The sequence below is a fragment of the Bactrocera oleae genome, chromosome 4, assembly GCF_042242935.1.
Source record: "Bactrocera oleae isolate idBacOlea1 chromosome 4, idBacOlea1, whole genome shotgun sequence".
In the NCBI taxonomy this organism is placed as follows: domain Eukaryota; kingdom Metazoa; phylum Arthropoda; class Insecta; order Diptera; family Tephritidae; genus Bactrocera; species Bactrocera oleae.
In genome coordinates, this window is record NC_091538.1 from 13341036 (window position 1) to 13357245 (window position 16210).

The 16210-nt window shown below is 34.4% G+C and overlaps 1 protein-coding gene across 6 annotated transcripts in view; it reads right to left on the reverse strand.

Annotated features, from left to right (window-relative positions):
• Positions 1–8375: 8375 nt before the first annotated feature.
• hebe overlaps positions 8376–16210 on the reverse strand; it is a 46148-nt gene continuing 38313 nt past the window's right edge. For all 6 annotated transcript variants that reach the window (XM_014230266.3, XM_014230265.3, XM_070107866.1 and 3 more), the window contains one exon: positions 8376–10505. In XM_014230266.3, coding sequence (XP_014085741.2) covers positions 8845–10488 — 1644 coding nt within the window. In that variant the 5' untranslated portion in view covers positions 10489–10505 and the 3' untranslated portion in view covers positions 8376–8844. The remainder of the gene's footprint in view (positions 10506–16210) is intronic.

Consider the following 16210-nt stretch of genomic DNA (forward strand, 5'->3'; position numbering starts at 1 on the left):
AGCAAATGAATTGTGCTGGCAAGAATGCGAGTAGCTACCCAAAAATATACGCAAGCCATAATGGATACAAAAACAAATATATGCAGCAGTTGACACACACAACTGCGAAGATGACGTCAAAGAAATATGCGAAGAAGTTCTACGAAAGCTACAAACCTTCAGACATACGTTGTATTTCTACAAAAGTACCAAATTATATGAGAACAAAATTATTTAAAGCTAGTAGGTTGCTTTCTTGAGAGGGAAACCAAGAAGTTGGCAGATATCCAAATAGGTTCGTCGCGCTTCTCCGATACCCAACCAAGTGTTATTTAGTCACTAATCTTGAGATATTTCTTCTTTTCTTCGTGCCTTGCAGTACAATTTCCGCTAAGGTAGAAGATATACCATACTGATCGGCTAAGTTCTGGGCACTTATTTAGGTTTCCTTATCCACGAAGCATGCCATAGACTTTATCGCTACTGTTCCGACTAATTATGTAGATGAAATATCGCAGATTGGTACCCTGTGATAAGTTCTAAAATATTTTTAATATGCTTATACTAAATTAAAGTAATTATATTCAGTTTGTTTATCATCAAGTCTCGCCGAAAACATTTTCATTATACAATTTTTTCTAAGTGCGTTCCAAAACCTTCTAACAAAAGATGCTAAGTAAAGCACACGAAATGCGATTCGTTTCACTTTGCTTGCTATCTCTACCTAACCTATGCCCTGAAATTACCATCGACTACATTTTTCACTGAAAATCTATCTGATGAAAGATCTGCTTCTTTGGGATTTGAAAAATCTCCATGTAAGAAATTTTGATCGATAAGTTTAAAGTTCATTTCCAAATGGAGTCGGTGACTGCACAAGCTAAATTTTGCATTTTCGATTCAATAGTAAGATAGTGCTCATTATCAGAAATGTTAAGCCATGTTCCACCGTCATCCAACAAGTCTATATGCTACCTAGTATTTTAATGCAGCTGGCTATAAACACAGCCACATATTTTCATTCGATGGTGCATAGCTGAATATTAAGAAAGACATTAAGAGCTGTACTCCTAAATGAGCTAGCTTTTATCGCGAAAAGAAAAGTTATTAAAAATTTGCTCTCCTAGAGACCTCTTGTCACATTTTTTCTTTTATTCTACTAACCTTAATATATACAATCCGAACCCTCATTTTAACACAGTAGTCCTCCGGTAGAAAGGTCACATTCAAGAAGTCTTATACGTGTCAATTTGGAAGTATTCGGTCTCATGTTAAAGAAACAACGGTTTCAGAAATTTTCGTATTCACAGCTAATCACAAAACCCTTTCAATCTGCTGACCTTAAAAATATTTGTTTTATGCAGCTATATTAACTATCCTACTCTCAATATAAAAAATTGCTGCTTCTTTCCTTAATTGAATCCCTTTAATGAGTATATAGAGAAATGCACTGCAACCTTTTGTCTACTGTGCCCTTTCCTGTTATCACAACACTTCGTTGAACTGCGTCAATTCAAAGAGACTTGATAAAGGTTAATAGTTGTAATATATTGACTCACCGGATTTATTTGTCCGATAGCGTGATAGCCAGGAGTGCTCTGGTGTCTCTGATCTTCGGCGATACAGAACCGACATAGAAATGTATCTCACAAGCTGTTCTTGAACCGTTCTGTATCAGACTCACTCAGAAGCGGCCTCACCTGCGTAGCCCTGACACTTGTTCGCAGTGGCGTTTCCTAGTGACTCTTTCCTCTTTTCATAACTACTCTCGCAACATGTGAGGATCCACAGCGAAGAATAGATCTGGCCTATCGGACTGGTTGCCGCAGCTTCTTTCGCCAGGAGATCGGCTAGCTGGATTCCGTTGTTGAGTTGATTTCAACGGACGAGATTATCTGAAGTGCCGGTTTAATCCTTTAATACAATCTGTTTGATAACGCATTTTGACTAAAAAATCCATTGAGCCATTGTAACCACCTTTCAATCTGGTATATACAACTTGTAATCTGCTTTTCTACTTTTTTTAATACTAACATGTTAAAAATTTTTGATATTGCCATAAAATTTAAAAAAAGTTTACCTGTGTTACTTTAATAATTTATAACTCGAAGAACAGTTATTTTCGATGTTATCAACTATCCACTCAGTCACTTAAACTTCTTGAGTGGGAATTGGTGTAGTTTGAAGTACATACTATGAAGATAATAAAATAACACAAATAATGAATAGAATTTTACACTTATAACAAAGTTTCCTCAACTCGCCGATTATTTTAGAATAAGACAAAAAGAAATATTATAGGAAAATAACTATTGCTGACAATTTGGACTGATTCAAAGTCCGTTTGGGTTTCAATACAAATGTATCTCGGTAATTTTCTACCCACTACTTAAAATAGATTCCTTTAATTTGATGACAGTGATTTGGCATTAATTATTAAGGCCTAGTCATGCCTATTTCACAACACTTTAACTTGCGCTTTTAGTACTTAATAAGATACTGTTGATTATACTCCACTTAGAGAGCATATAATCTGACAGTTTCATCAGCATATCAAATCTTCACATTGAGAAGTGTCAAAATCAAGTAAACTAATACAAATGACAACCCTGAAAGTAGTACTTGACGTTATATATGAAAATTGAACTAACTTCCAAGTGAAATTCAGTTCGATTAGATGTTGCCTACAGCTTTATAAATGAAGCGTCTTAAACAGAATCGTTAAGTGACACTTCAGCTTATGTCAAGTGAAGCTTGGCGTACATAACTGAGACTTAATGCATTTTCACGCTTATGGAGTCTAAAAGAATCTTAAAAGTAAACTTTAGATCTGTTTCTAGGCATGTTAGTTTGAATATTTTAAGACATACTATGCCAAGCCGTAACAGAAATTTAGTAAATAATATTTTTACCGTTAAATAATATCTATACTGAGACTTGTAATTGACTTTAAAAACCTATAAACCTGCCAACGTCTACAAATCAAACTCTTAATGACGCCAAAGTGCTGTAAATAATAGTACAAATGAAATATTTACCGTTGTACATGTGTGTAATTTGCATACACACTATATTTCATTATTGTTGTTCATTGAAAACCGATTCATTCGATCAGTCAATATATCGTAACGTCGCGCTGTTATCTACGGATGTCACTACGAGCACCTCTTCAATTTCCCGTTTTTTCCCGCTTTCGTTAATTACAGTCGCTCACATGTTTTCGCACACACTCACAACCAAATTGAACAAAACAAATGCAAATTTCAGAAAAAAAAAAAATTAAAAACTACTCACGAACGACAAAAGTTTACTTGAAATGGTTTATCGCCCCAACCCCCACGGTTGTCGCACTTGGAAACGTTCCGCAAAAGTCACCTGCTTCATTTGTTGGATAGTCAATTTGAGTGAGCGCGTGCTGTGACAGAACATTATGTGTTAAACGGAATTACCATCACATGTTGTATAATATCACATAGATTTACTTTCATAATTAAATAATATATAATTCTCGATAATTGTAATTATCAAATTATGTGATTCCATTTTTGATATGCTTGTAATACATTTTCTGGTATTTAAATGTAATTTGTCACTAGGCTATCAAGCCTTTGAAAAACATACGAACGTCTTTAACATAATTTTCCAACCGACAGAACATACTAAAAGTCACCTGATCTCACACAAATTTGTATTAATTGCTATTATTTTGCACATGATAAACCTACTGGCAACTGTTGACACCTGCTGACGATTATTGCGTAATGCGCTCTGAATCTTAAGCGAGTTAAATATCAGATAGGAGTTTATTAAGTTGAAATTTGTTTTTTTTTTTTGCTTAGATGGAAATCCCCCTTTTATAAATTAAGTTTAAGGAACAGCACTATCAATGTTTATGCACTTATCATTCATATACATTTGTACTTAATAATCTTCGTTATAAAAATAAAGATTATTTCCAAAAAAAAAACAAAATCTGACAAATAGTCAGAAATTTTAAAGCCTTGTCAGAATTTGCCAGAAATTACTCCCATGCGCAGCCCTCTGACAGATGCCGGGACAAATTAAAGAGTTAAGCATACTCTCTTCTCAGTTAGATGCCGCAAGATTTACATTTCTCTCTTCCTCACACTATCTGAGCGAATATTTCTTTGGTCAATTTAACAGAATTTTTCTCATTTTTTAAAAAATGAAAGAGGGAAGCTGTTTACAAAGGTCCTGTAAGAATAAATACCGGCATCATCATGTCACTCAAATCCCGACTTCTGACTAACATCAAACGGTTTGTTTCTATGGAGAACCTTTGGTAAACAATGGAAAGCCTTTAAAAGCATTTCGAAGCGGTACGAAGTCCTTTCGAACATTGTAGCTCCCTTCATTTTTCATACGAAATCAGGACTATAAAGAAAAGTGGAATCTATATTATAGCCTTCAAAACTGGCTCTTTTTGAGCCAATAGAAGCATGCCCACTCTTAATCTAATTTACATTTGTTATAAGCTTCGGCTGCGATGGCCTTCATTGCCTTAAGCGAATTTTGTTTTTTTCGGTTTTGGTTAATTTTTGGAGCGCCATTTTATAACTTGTTGAACAGTTTCGTCATCATATTCATAAACCTACGTCTTGTAGATTGTAATGCATTTAATGAATATTGGATTCTCAGGCTACATTGTAAAGCATCTCTTTTTGGGACCTATACTCAACGTCGTTTTTGCCAAAGATTCAGATCTAGTCTAGCATTATCAGTTACGAGGCTCGTATTGCCACGCTTTATACGCAAAATACTAACCAAAATGTGTTGAGTGGATCCTTAAGGAATGTTTAGATTGTCTGCTATTTCTCTGCTGCTAACACCACAATTTTCAAGCATTGCTTCCTTAACTTTCTCGATGTTATCGTCATTAACAGGGATGGATGGACGACTCGCATGAGGAAAAGTTTTCAATGACTTCACGACCTTCACTGATTGCTTTGTGCCACTCAAATATAATACACAATAAAGTAGACTCCCCTCAATACTTTTGCAACATTTTCAATGATGATTATATTAGAAACACAAAATTTCAAGCCAACTCGCTGTTGATTTTTTTCTCCATAGTAAAAATTGGGAGGATACAGAAAGCAACCATATTAACTGATAGCTAAGCGGCACTGCTGACCTTGTCGAAGTCACAGCTTAGTTCCAGCGTAGTCAACAATTTCAGGAAGTCTTTAAGCGTACGAGCTGGTCAACTCCACTTGTCCATAACTTGGGTTCCCGGCCACAGGAACATTTTCTGCAACGAAAAAGTAAAAGAGTTGACCAAACTTTTAGCCTCTTAAGACGAGTTCGAGGCGAAGTTAATACCATGCATGCAGGGAACATTCAAAAGAGCGCTGTATACTCGTTTTGAACAAATATGGAAATCAATAACCTTCTGCCAGATAATGAAGCAGATATGGTCCAAGCATGACAAGACTAGGATTAAACCCAGGAATAATATTTACAACTTACCACTGTCACTGGTCTTTCTGAGAGCATGCTCTTAAAATAAGTCTGCCTTATAACAATACTTGCCGCAGCGGCAAGCTAGAAGGGAATAATAAAAACATAAAAAATCGGTTGTACAAATCTAGAAAATTTTTTTATCGATTCAGACAGTTTATATGTATATATATACAATATATATATTAAAAGCAGCAAGAAAACAATATCATCTATAACACATATCCTCTTAATGACTACTTTCAAATTCGGTAGCATGCGTTTCATGCGTTTCATAATAGATTTCTATTCCAAAAGCAGCATTTGGCACTAAACTGAAAGTATTATTATAAAATCGTATATATTTTTTTAGCTGAAAGCCGATACTAAATTGTTTTAAATAGTTGGCAATGGCAGCTATCAACAAATTCGGCAGTTACTATTCATTTCAGCTATACATACCATTATCTTTTCATTTTCTTTCACCATATTTATAAATAGTTCCTTTTCAAAATTGCTGTTTTCGCAATATTTCGAAACAAAAGTTTGCATAAATATGTAAATTTAGTAGGCTACCGTTATTCTTTCACATTATGATATAACAGCTATTTTTCAGTGAGTTATTCATGTGGTGCCAGATTGATTGCATTCATTTCTTTATCGGTTTTGGCAAGACAGATAAGGTATTTTTAATTATTATTCGCTACGCTCGTTTTGTAATCAATTAGGTGACCATGTGACAAGGGAACATTTATTTATAAACATTAACCCTTTTACTACTTCCACTATTAAAGCTTAAGTTATCAGTTTATTCAGCAGTTGTAGTGAGCGAAAGATATTTTTCAAACCACATAAAAGTTGTTGTTGTTTTGTCTTTCGCAAATTTGTTTGCTTTATTTTTTTTTTTTTTAATTTACAATAAACAAAGCTTTTACAATAAAATATATTACAATAAAGCATCTGTATGGGATATGTATGAGTTTGAAGATTTGCAAGTTATTTGTGCCTTTTAACATAAATAAATTTTTTAAATAGATTTGTTATATAAGAGCTTTTCTATAAGCAGTGACTATAATTTCTAATTATTTTGTAATTTTTATTATTTCTTATTTAATTTTTTTTTATTTTTTTTATAATAAAAATCTTTTGTTTAATTTTTTTAATTTTATTTTTTTATTTGTAATTTTTTTTTTAATTTTAAAAACTTCTGATTTTTATTTTTCTTGTGCACATTCCTAATCTGGAAGTCACTATACTTACTAAAGAAGCAATTTAAAATTGTCTTTGAGATATTAATGTGTATTAAAATGCATACTTATTTGTTAACAGTGGAGGGGCGAATTGAAATAGGAACACAAAAGGAACATTTAAAAAAAAATCCGAAAAATTGTAGGAATTAGAAAAAATCGAATTAAATAACATTTTTTGCATGTAACTCTAAATTTTGCTGTTTCATTCCAGAACCTGCCACTTCGTACGAATCGTTGACTTCTACTAAAAACATGTTAAATGTTAATAATTTTATTTACCTTGAAGTTCAAATGTGCAAAATTTTCTCTGAATAATTTTGTATGTAGTTGAGTGCTGAGGAACGTTTCGACAATGAAACTGACCTACTAAAAGTGTTGCTACATTCATATGTTAAATTATGTAAATTTCATACATTAGCAATAAAAGTAAAATGGTAAGTGCGTTATATGTTAAATTATGTAAATTTCATACATTAGCAATAAAAGTAAAATGGTAAGTACGCATTCTCAAGTCGTTTGTAGAAAAAATCTAAATCAACTCGCCTCAAACGAAGAGTGTTCGGATCATTTCCTTACGCTCACGACGAGACAGAGTGGGACGCACATGTAAAAATACTAACAAAACGTGCTCTAGCGTTCAGGGCGAATTCTCCTTAATTGATATAGTCTTATCTATTGTTCCAACTGTATTCAGATATTCCACAAAAAGATAACCGCAGTATTTTTTTTTAATATCTTTGTGGAAAAATAATATAAAAAACTACATCAAATATAATATTTATTGCATATACTAAATGCTTCTGTAGAATATTTGCAGCTTAAAAAAAACAGTCATCATCTTTAAAAGATTACTCGAATGTTTGTTTCCTCTCTTTCATATTAATATCTGTTTCATTCCCACATTTAGCTATTTCATTGCCAAGAGAAACATATTTCAATCATACATTGCTTAAAAGTGAGTGGGCCTATGTATGTATGAAACCTTCTTTATGATCGTCTACTTTCTTTAACATGACGGTTTCAATATTCTGTTCCTGTTTTTATTTTAGATTTTTTTAAATTTTCTGAGAAACATCCTTTGACATTTGCAACACGTTAATTTTTTATATATAAATATTTTTTGCATGTTGAATATTTATTATATTTTCGAAAAACACAAACGTAACACAATTTTTTTTGATTATTGCAACAAATTTTAATTTTATAGCGTTCCATTTTCATATGATTCTTGTTTCAAACGCGCTACTTTTCAAAGTAAATAATTTTTATTTTTTGCTGTGAATATGAAGTCAAAACTGCACTACTAGTTTATAGATATGCATTCAAAACCCGGTCACACTTGCTAAACTATACGTTTCAATTCCAAGCGTTCTTATTTCACTTCGAGCTGTTTCAAAACATAAATGTTGGCAATATTCATTTGTAAGAAGTTAATTTTAATGTGTTAAAAATATCTCCATAAGGTTTACAAAGTTACCGTTACCAGCCATATTTTAAATTTAACCGTTATAGCAAATTATATCTGAACAACCATGCTATTATTTATAGTCTGCTCAATCAATCAAAACTACACAACTATTATTGAACAAGAATTTTGTTCCATTCCCATTTGTTCTATATTAGTTTCAATTCCAACCAGTAGTAAGGTATGCCACAGTTGCCATTTAAAAATAAAAATATAGTCCATTTTCAATCGTTCCAACGCTGTTAATGCTTAAACGATTTGTGTATGTATTTATTTGTAATTTATTGTACAATAATAAAATGAATTTGGCAACTTTTTTGACTTAAAATATATAAAACAAAATTATATAATGTTACAATTAATAAACATTACAATGTATAATAATTAGAATAATAATATGAATAATTTTATTTAATAACGAACAGTATGCGCTAAAACTGTCGTCACTTATGGCTATAATGCACTTATCCCACGCTTGGCAATCATAATTTTTGCTAATACCAACAACATTTCTTTTAAGCATGATCCCAACAGACTCTCGGCTACTGTAGCAATTTTAAAGCAACAATTTTTCCCCTTTATGAAGTAACGTTTCCCCGTTTATGCTATGTTTGTGCGGACAAACATAAATAGTATATACAAGCTATGTTATATAACCCCCGGTTTGCTTATTTACTGCTCTCTTTCAGCTTAAATCCCGAGTCGCAAGACAGGCGTCACTTGTACATCGTTATCATCGGCTTTAATGTCGAACTTCAATTTCGCCAACTCCTTTAGCTCTTCGCTCGCTGCATCCGAAGTTGTTTTATTTTCGCCATCTTTTTCAACTGTCTTCGTGACCTTTACTGTATCAGGATAATTGTTTGGTGCATCCAAGTCCTTTGAGAAGGAAACCACTGTCTTTGGTTCGTAGTTAACACCCAAAGCACCACTTGGATCAGGTGTAGGCAGACTGGGTGTGGCGTGTCCGTTAGTTATACCGTTAGCGATGCCATTTGTATGTGAAATAATTACATCTTCCTCAACGTGTCCATTAGTTTTTGGTGTTTCAGCTACAATAGCTTCTCCGTTATCTTTGGGAATCTCAACTGAATTTGTTGTTACTACAACGGTTTCGACATTTTCTGCTACTTCGTCTACTTTTTGTGGCTCGCCTGCTAAGTCAGCTGTCGGCTTTACTGTTTCTTCAGCGGACAATTGACTGGCCTTTGGCTCTTCTGATTCAATTAAAGGTGCGCTCGTTACCACTACAGATACAACAGGTGTTTCTACCTCCTCGACTTTTGGTTCCTCAACCTGTACTGCTTCAACTTTGGGCTCCTCAACGGCCAAACTCTTCTGTTCTTCTACTTTGTGCTCCGCAACGGCTGGCTCTTGAGCGTCCTCTTTAATTTCAGCTTCGACTGCAACTGTATATGCTATTGCTACTTCTTCGGATCTGTCGTCATCCACTTCGCCAGCTACCGCTTTGTTAACCTCTTCAATTGCCTTGGCCACTTCTTCTTCTTCAACCTGTTCATTAGTAGCCACTGTCACGCTCTCTTCATGTGCTTGCGCCTCATCATTGGTGGCAGCGCTTACTTCAGCATTATTTTCCTCAGCTATGGATGCCTCTCTCGCCTCCTTGGCTGGCGGCGGTATCTCCAAAGATGGCACAATCGGTGGACTGGACATAGTCTCCACCAAAGACTGGCGATTCGGTGAAGATGGCGATATGACAACGTGCGTAAAGTAGCCACTGCGACGATTTTCAAAGTCCAAGATATTCTCCTTAGCCAAACGCTCTTGTATGCGACGCTGACGTAGTATAAACTCAGGCACATTCTCATCATTGCCATTCTCAGCCACTGGAGGTGTTGCCTCCGGCTTTGGTACACGCCTCAGCACAACTGGGCTATCGACATCATCATTACTCTCCAACTTTTGTATGTTGGCGGGCTTGAAGACACCATTGAATTTGGTGCTCTGTATGATCAATTCATCGCCATTCTGACTGCTATTACTGCTGCTGTTGTTATTATTATTGTTGTTTGTAGCGCCATTCGTTTTTATGCCATTGCCATTGGTGAAGATGCCCGTGGTGCCCTGAACACCGGCGCTTTTGTATGGATAGTAATTGTTGCGGTTGTTATTTTGTAATTCACTATTTAGCGGGTTTGCGCCGCCATTTTGTTGTGCCTTCGGTGAACGCTGTATGGTGTAGTTCGGTTTACCGTGATTGATCAGCAGTTTTGCGGCCGGTGAAGATGGTGACTTATCGTCGCTATTACCGTTGAGAACGCTGCCATTGACTGGGCGCAATTGCAGTTTAACTCGGCTCAGTGTGTCAGACATTTTTGGTTTCTTGTGATCTGCAATTAAAAGAGTAAAGATAATATTTTAGATCAATATTTTTAAAGCAAATATATAAAGATTGTACTCTAAAATATTTTTTTTCTATCGAAATCAAATCCATGATATTTCATGATTTTTGCAAGAGTTATGCAAGTGCGATCGGTTAAAGCTATGTGACGTTAGAAAGATAAGAAAGAATTTTTACTGAAAGAAACTTCTCAGACAGTTTTGTAATTGCTTGACTCAGTGTTGTTTGAACTGAAGGTTGTGACCTGTACTGTAAACGTGCAGGTCGGTGCCGACTTTGGAGTATAAGAGAACAATTGTATTCCATCAGGACAACGTCAGGTCACACACAACGATGTTGAACAGAGAGAGAGCCAGAAGCTCTGGGAGCTTGGTTGGGCGATTCATATGCATCCACCTTCCTTATAGTCCGGACCTGGCATCAATTGATTACTACATATTCCTATTTATGGCGCATAATTTCTTAAAAAGCGAGGGTTTCTAAGAAAGTACCTTCAAAACAAATTCTCGAACAAAACGGTGCATCTAAATCGGATCAATCTAACTTTGCTAAATAAAACCTTCAATTAATGCAAATAGGTATAATCTATTTCTGTTTACTATACCTTAACGGATTGGTTTAGAATATAATGTATCACAGGATTTTTTAAGGTCTTAGTTAGCTAAATAGCCACAAAATAGATACATACTCGTATTCATACATTCATACATTCAGTATCAAGTTTGCTGTTAAGCTATTTTTATCAAAACATAAAAGAACTTTTTCCATACCCAAAAGTCTTAATAGCTTTAAAAAATTTTACACTCGCATTACACAAATGTACAGCTAGAGTTTCTCAAAGTTTCTAAATTTTAAATGGTAAATATTAAAAATTAGAATTAATAAATATTTTCTGCATAATTTATTACCCCAACTGCCAGTTAATCAATCACGCAACCAGCTTGCCAGTCTACAAGATTATACCAAGCGCTTGTCAAAAAATATGCACATTTAAAGCACACGATGTCATTTTGAGTTAGAAACTCAAACAAATCAAGATTACAAGTGTCATAAAAAAGGTAACACATATTTGTTTACTCCAGTATTAACCGATGATTATCAGCCTTTTTAGCAACCGCAGTGGCTTCTTATCAGAAACCTTGTTGACTACTCTACTTGCAGCTAAATTTAAGTGTTCAATGTCGGAAAATTGGCCTTCACTGAACATTACGGCAAATCAGTTCAATGTTAATAGCCTAAAATACAGTTAGTGCATTTGATAACTGAGGCTTGAATTTAGAGTGAGGCAGGGTTGTTTTAACTGACCTTTGTTGAAGCTTTAATATACGAGTATTATGCCTATCAATCAAAACGTTTGTGTTAATGCCACGAATGCTGGCGTAATTTTTTCTTTCGGGCAACATTTTCAGCAATTATGATTGATAACTTTATTTACATAACGGTAATTTACTAAGGTATATAAACTAATAAACGAGAACGCAGAAAAGAAGAGTTTCGTTTTCGTAGTTATTTTTTAGGATTTTAAATTTTAACAATATTATTTTCTAAATTCACTATCAAATCACAGAAAAAATAGGAAACCCGTTAACTGCGGCTGCACCGAAGCTATAACATCATTCGCAGATGCATTTCTTATATAGCATATGTATATAAACCAGTTTGTATGGCAGCTATATGCTATAGTGGTCTAATCTGAACAAAATTCTTTTGAGATTATAGTATTGTCTTAAAGAAAAATTAACTTTAAATTTCGTGAAGAAATCCTGTCAAATAAAAAAGTCTTCCATACAAAAGCATGATTTTGATTGATCAGTTTGTATGGCAGCTATATCCGATAGTGGTTCAGTATCTCCTTGAAGAGAAAAGAAAGTGTGCATAATTTACAAATCGATATCTCAAAACTGCGTAAGTAGTTCGCGTATACACAGACAGATGGACGGACATGAGAAAGCGACTCAGTTTATCACGCTAATAATTTATATATAAACTTTATAGTATCTTCACTGTTTTCTTCCATGTGTTACCATTTTGTGACAAAACAAATATATCCTGTTCAGGGTATAAAAAAAAATTTACCTGATTCAGTTCTTGAAATCTTGATCTTTGTCGGCCGCAAAACCGCTCATCACTGCTGTAAGACTGTGAACTTAATCAAACTTAAAAATATTGTGAAACTATTATGGACTGTTATTTATGCTTTATTGTCAAATTTGGCAACGCCATGTAAAAATATTTAGCATACATATATGTATATGTATATAAATACTTGTAGCTATGTATGAACCTGCGTGTTTAAAATCCCAAACTCAACGAAGTAATTCTCTAACACAACTCATTAGCAATAAATATCTCAAACTGGCAATTATCACGTACAACACACTTGGCATTTGCGCAAACGCATTGCGAAATTCGTCTAAATCTGGCAACCACAACAACGCGTACTCGCCAACAGCTCGCCGTGTGAACGCTCAACGCTTGGCATTAGTAATTGTAATGTTAATGTATTTATGCGTATGTGAATTACACACTACCTGCGAGACAACAACAGCTGATATGCATAATAGCTAGCACAATAACAACAACAACACAGTGGCACTACAGAAATTACTACAATTAAAACGCCGCAAAAGTGAAAACAGTGCAATTCATTAACAAACAATTCCACCTTTTTCTTTTCTGACTCGCTTACAACCCCACCAGTGTACGCCTAGCTTAGCAGGCAGCGAGGCAAGCAGGCCGCCAAAACAGCTTGGCAACATTTCAAAATTCAATTCATTAACGCTTTCGTACAACAACAACGCCAACAATCAGACAACAATCTAACAAATGACGCTTACGCATTACAACAACCAACAACAACAATGGCGTAGAAGGGCAACATTGTGTGTTATAAAAGTTTGAGTGTATGCATATATTTATGCTTGCGGCAAAAGTAGTGGCAGCGCCACACAAACGAGGCGATTGTGCTGATGGAATCATAAACCAACTAAATAAATACAAGCCAAAGCGCTGAAAACGACCTTTTCACGCACCCAGCCAGCGCTGGTAAAATGGTGAATGGTTTGCATGTTGAGGCATGTAGAAAGGAAAGCAATGAGATAAATTTGCCTGCCAGCTATAAATATATAAAATATTACAATACATAGCTATGGTATGTATATACATACACACGTATAAATAAATAGATATAAATATGTAAGTAATATATATATATATGTACATGTATATATATCTTTATTATTTATAACGGCCTTTGCGCCAAAAGAAAACAACCAACGACTTGCCTCCACGTCAATAATGCATTTTTTTACCGCATCATTGTATATATGTTTGCATGTATTTGTATAGAAAACATTATCAGCTGTCAGAGCACTGCAACAGGTGTGGCAACACTATGCGCTTGCAGAAATATTTTGCATTTCCACCGCTTGTTGGCATTTAATTGCGCGAAGCGCTCTTGCAACTGCCAACAGGTGGTGTAAGCTAATCGCCTGCATCTGTGTATATAGAGATGTATGAGTTTAGAGTGCGGGTATGCCTTGCATAACATTTGGAACGAACTGAAAATCAAATTTGACCCGGACTGATCCATACAAAATGCGCGTGGAAACTAATACGAATTAAGTTAAGAATCACCATTTTGAGAGTAATATCATAATGCCACTATCATAGAAACCTTCGTCCCTATTGCCAAAACCATTAAACAATCCATTTTCACAAGCAGGCAAATTTTCACCAGCAAAATTATTCGGCACTGATAGCGTGCAGGTCGTAATCACTTTATGCCAGATCTGGACCATGTGGTGGATGCATTATAAGCTCAAAATCAAGCACCCGGTGCTTCTGACGAGTCACTGTCGGTGTGTGCGGACTGGCGTTGTCCTGATAGAACGCAACTCCTCTCCTATTGACCAAAGCCAATATCTAGCCTAGATCTTATATATTATATACATACATATACAAATAATCTTAAAAATTCCGAAAAAGAACCCACTTTAATCTACTAAAATTTTAATGGATGTAGAAATTGTGAACTTTTTTAGACAACGTATAATATATTTTTTCAACCCTATACTTATTTGGTAACAAAATATATTCTCAGAACTCAAAAGTTAAAGTCGTGTTTGTAAAGTTTCTTTACCAGCATTTCCCTGTATCAGGGTATAATCATGAAAAAATAAACATAATTTATTTTAGAAAGAATATTCAAAATCCCCCATATTCCAACAAGTTTCTTAAGTTATTTTATTTTCTGTTATAGACTTTATCTTTGTAATATAGCCATTGTAAAATGTTAATAAATAATCAGTTTTTTCCAGCTAATTAAATGTGCGCCAAAATGTAGGCCACAATAAATCTAGGCCTACATTTAGGCACGTCATATGATTACAAAAATAATAATAAACAGAATAGCAATAATAAAGCTTGGAAAATATTTAGTTAGTAATTAGTGGTATATTTATGAAATAAATAGATTTGCTGTGAGAAGTCATCTAAAAAACAGTGGAACCCACATTTCGTCATATCACCCAAGCGCTAACTGATCTGTAAACGCCTTTTTAATTAATTTTAATCTCTAATATATCATTTTATCACTTATGTAGTACCTTGAAATGATATAAAAATTCCATTATGTATTTTAGTAGTAACTTCTTATGTTATGTCAGCGTGGTTGGTAATGAGAAAAAATATTCAAGGCAGTGGGTAAAATGTCACAAAACAAAGTTTGATGTGCCCACCCGTTGTTATCCACAAGCTGCAATTAAGCTCACAGATTACAACAGATCGCTCAAATCTTCGATCTGAAAATATCTTTTTTTAAATTTAATTTCACACTAGATGAGCCACTTAACTATTGTAACAAAAAAAATTACTTCCATCACTCTTTCAAATGTTCGTGAAGCATGCACATTATAATTTCTTTCTTTCAATTATTATTTTGTTTTTACATTTTGTCGCCTTTCTTTTGTGTATTAAGATATCACTTGATCATCTGACATGAAATTGAAGTTGAGCGCACAAGTGAATGAGCGTATGGCATATTTTATATATAACATACACACATGCGAATACATACCTATCTATGTATAGCGGTGTGTGCATAGCAAATGATAGAAACTGGCCATTTATGCAGCCATTCACTCGTTTAAACGTTTCGGATAAGTGTGCAACCAATTTGAGAATTTGTTGCTTCATTTGCCTAAGCGACTAGTTTTGCTGCCGGGCAACATGTTTACGATTTATCAGCTGAGCGGTTATTTGTACGCCTGCTACTTGCTGTCAGTGCGACGGCAGGAACGCGTGCGCATTACGTACACTCACACATAAATCTTTACTCAAATTGCAATTTAATGTTTTGTATATGCAATGATAACTCGATTGGCCGGTGACAGACGTAACAACAAATTTAGTTTATGAACGAGTATGAAGTAACGGTTTTAACTGTCAAAAATTGTTTACGAAACGCCAGCGAATATACATACATACTTATATGAAATAAGATGCCCATATTTACATTACAAACACGCAGCGCTGATAACTTTATTTAATTTTTCTTTATTTACTTATTTGAATTTACTTTATTTACTTATTTAAATTTACTTTATTTATCATTTTTATTTTCCCCCATTTAATATGTCACTATGGTAATTACAATTTTACAAACATTTAATTTGTCCAATTATCTGAATGTCG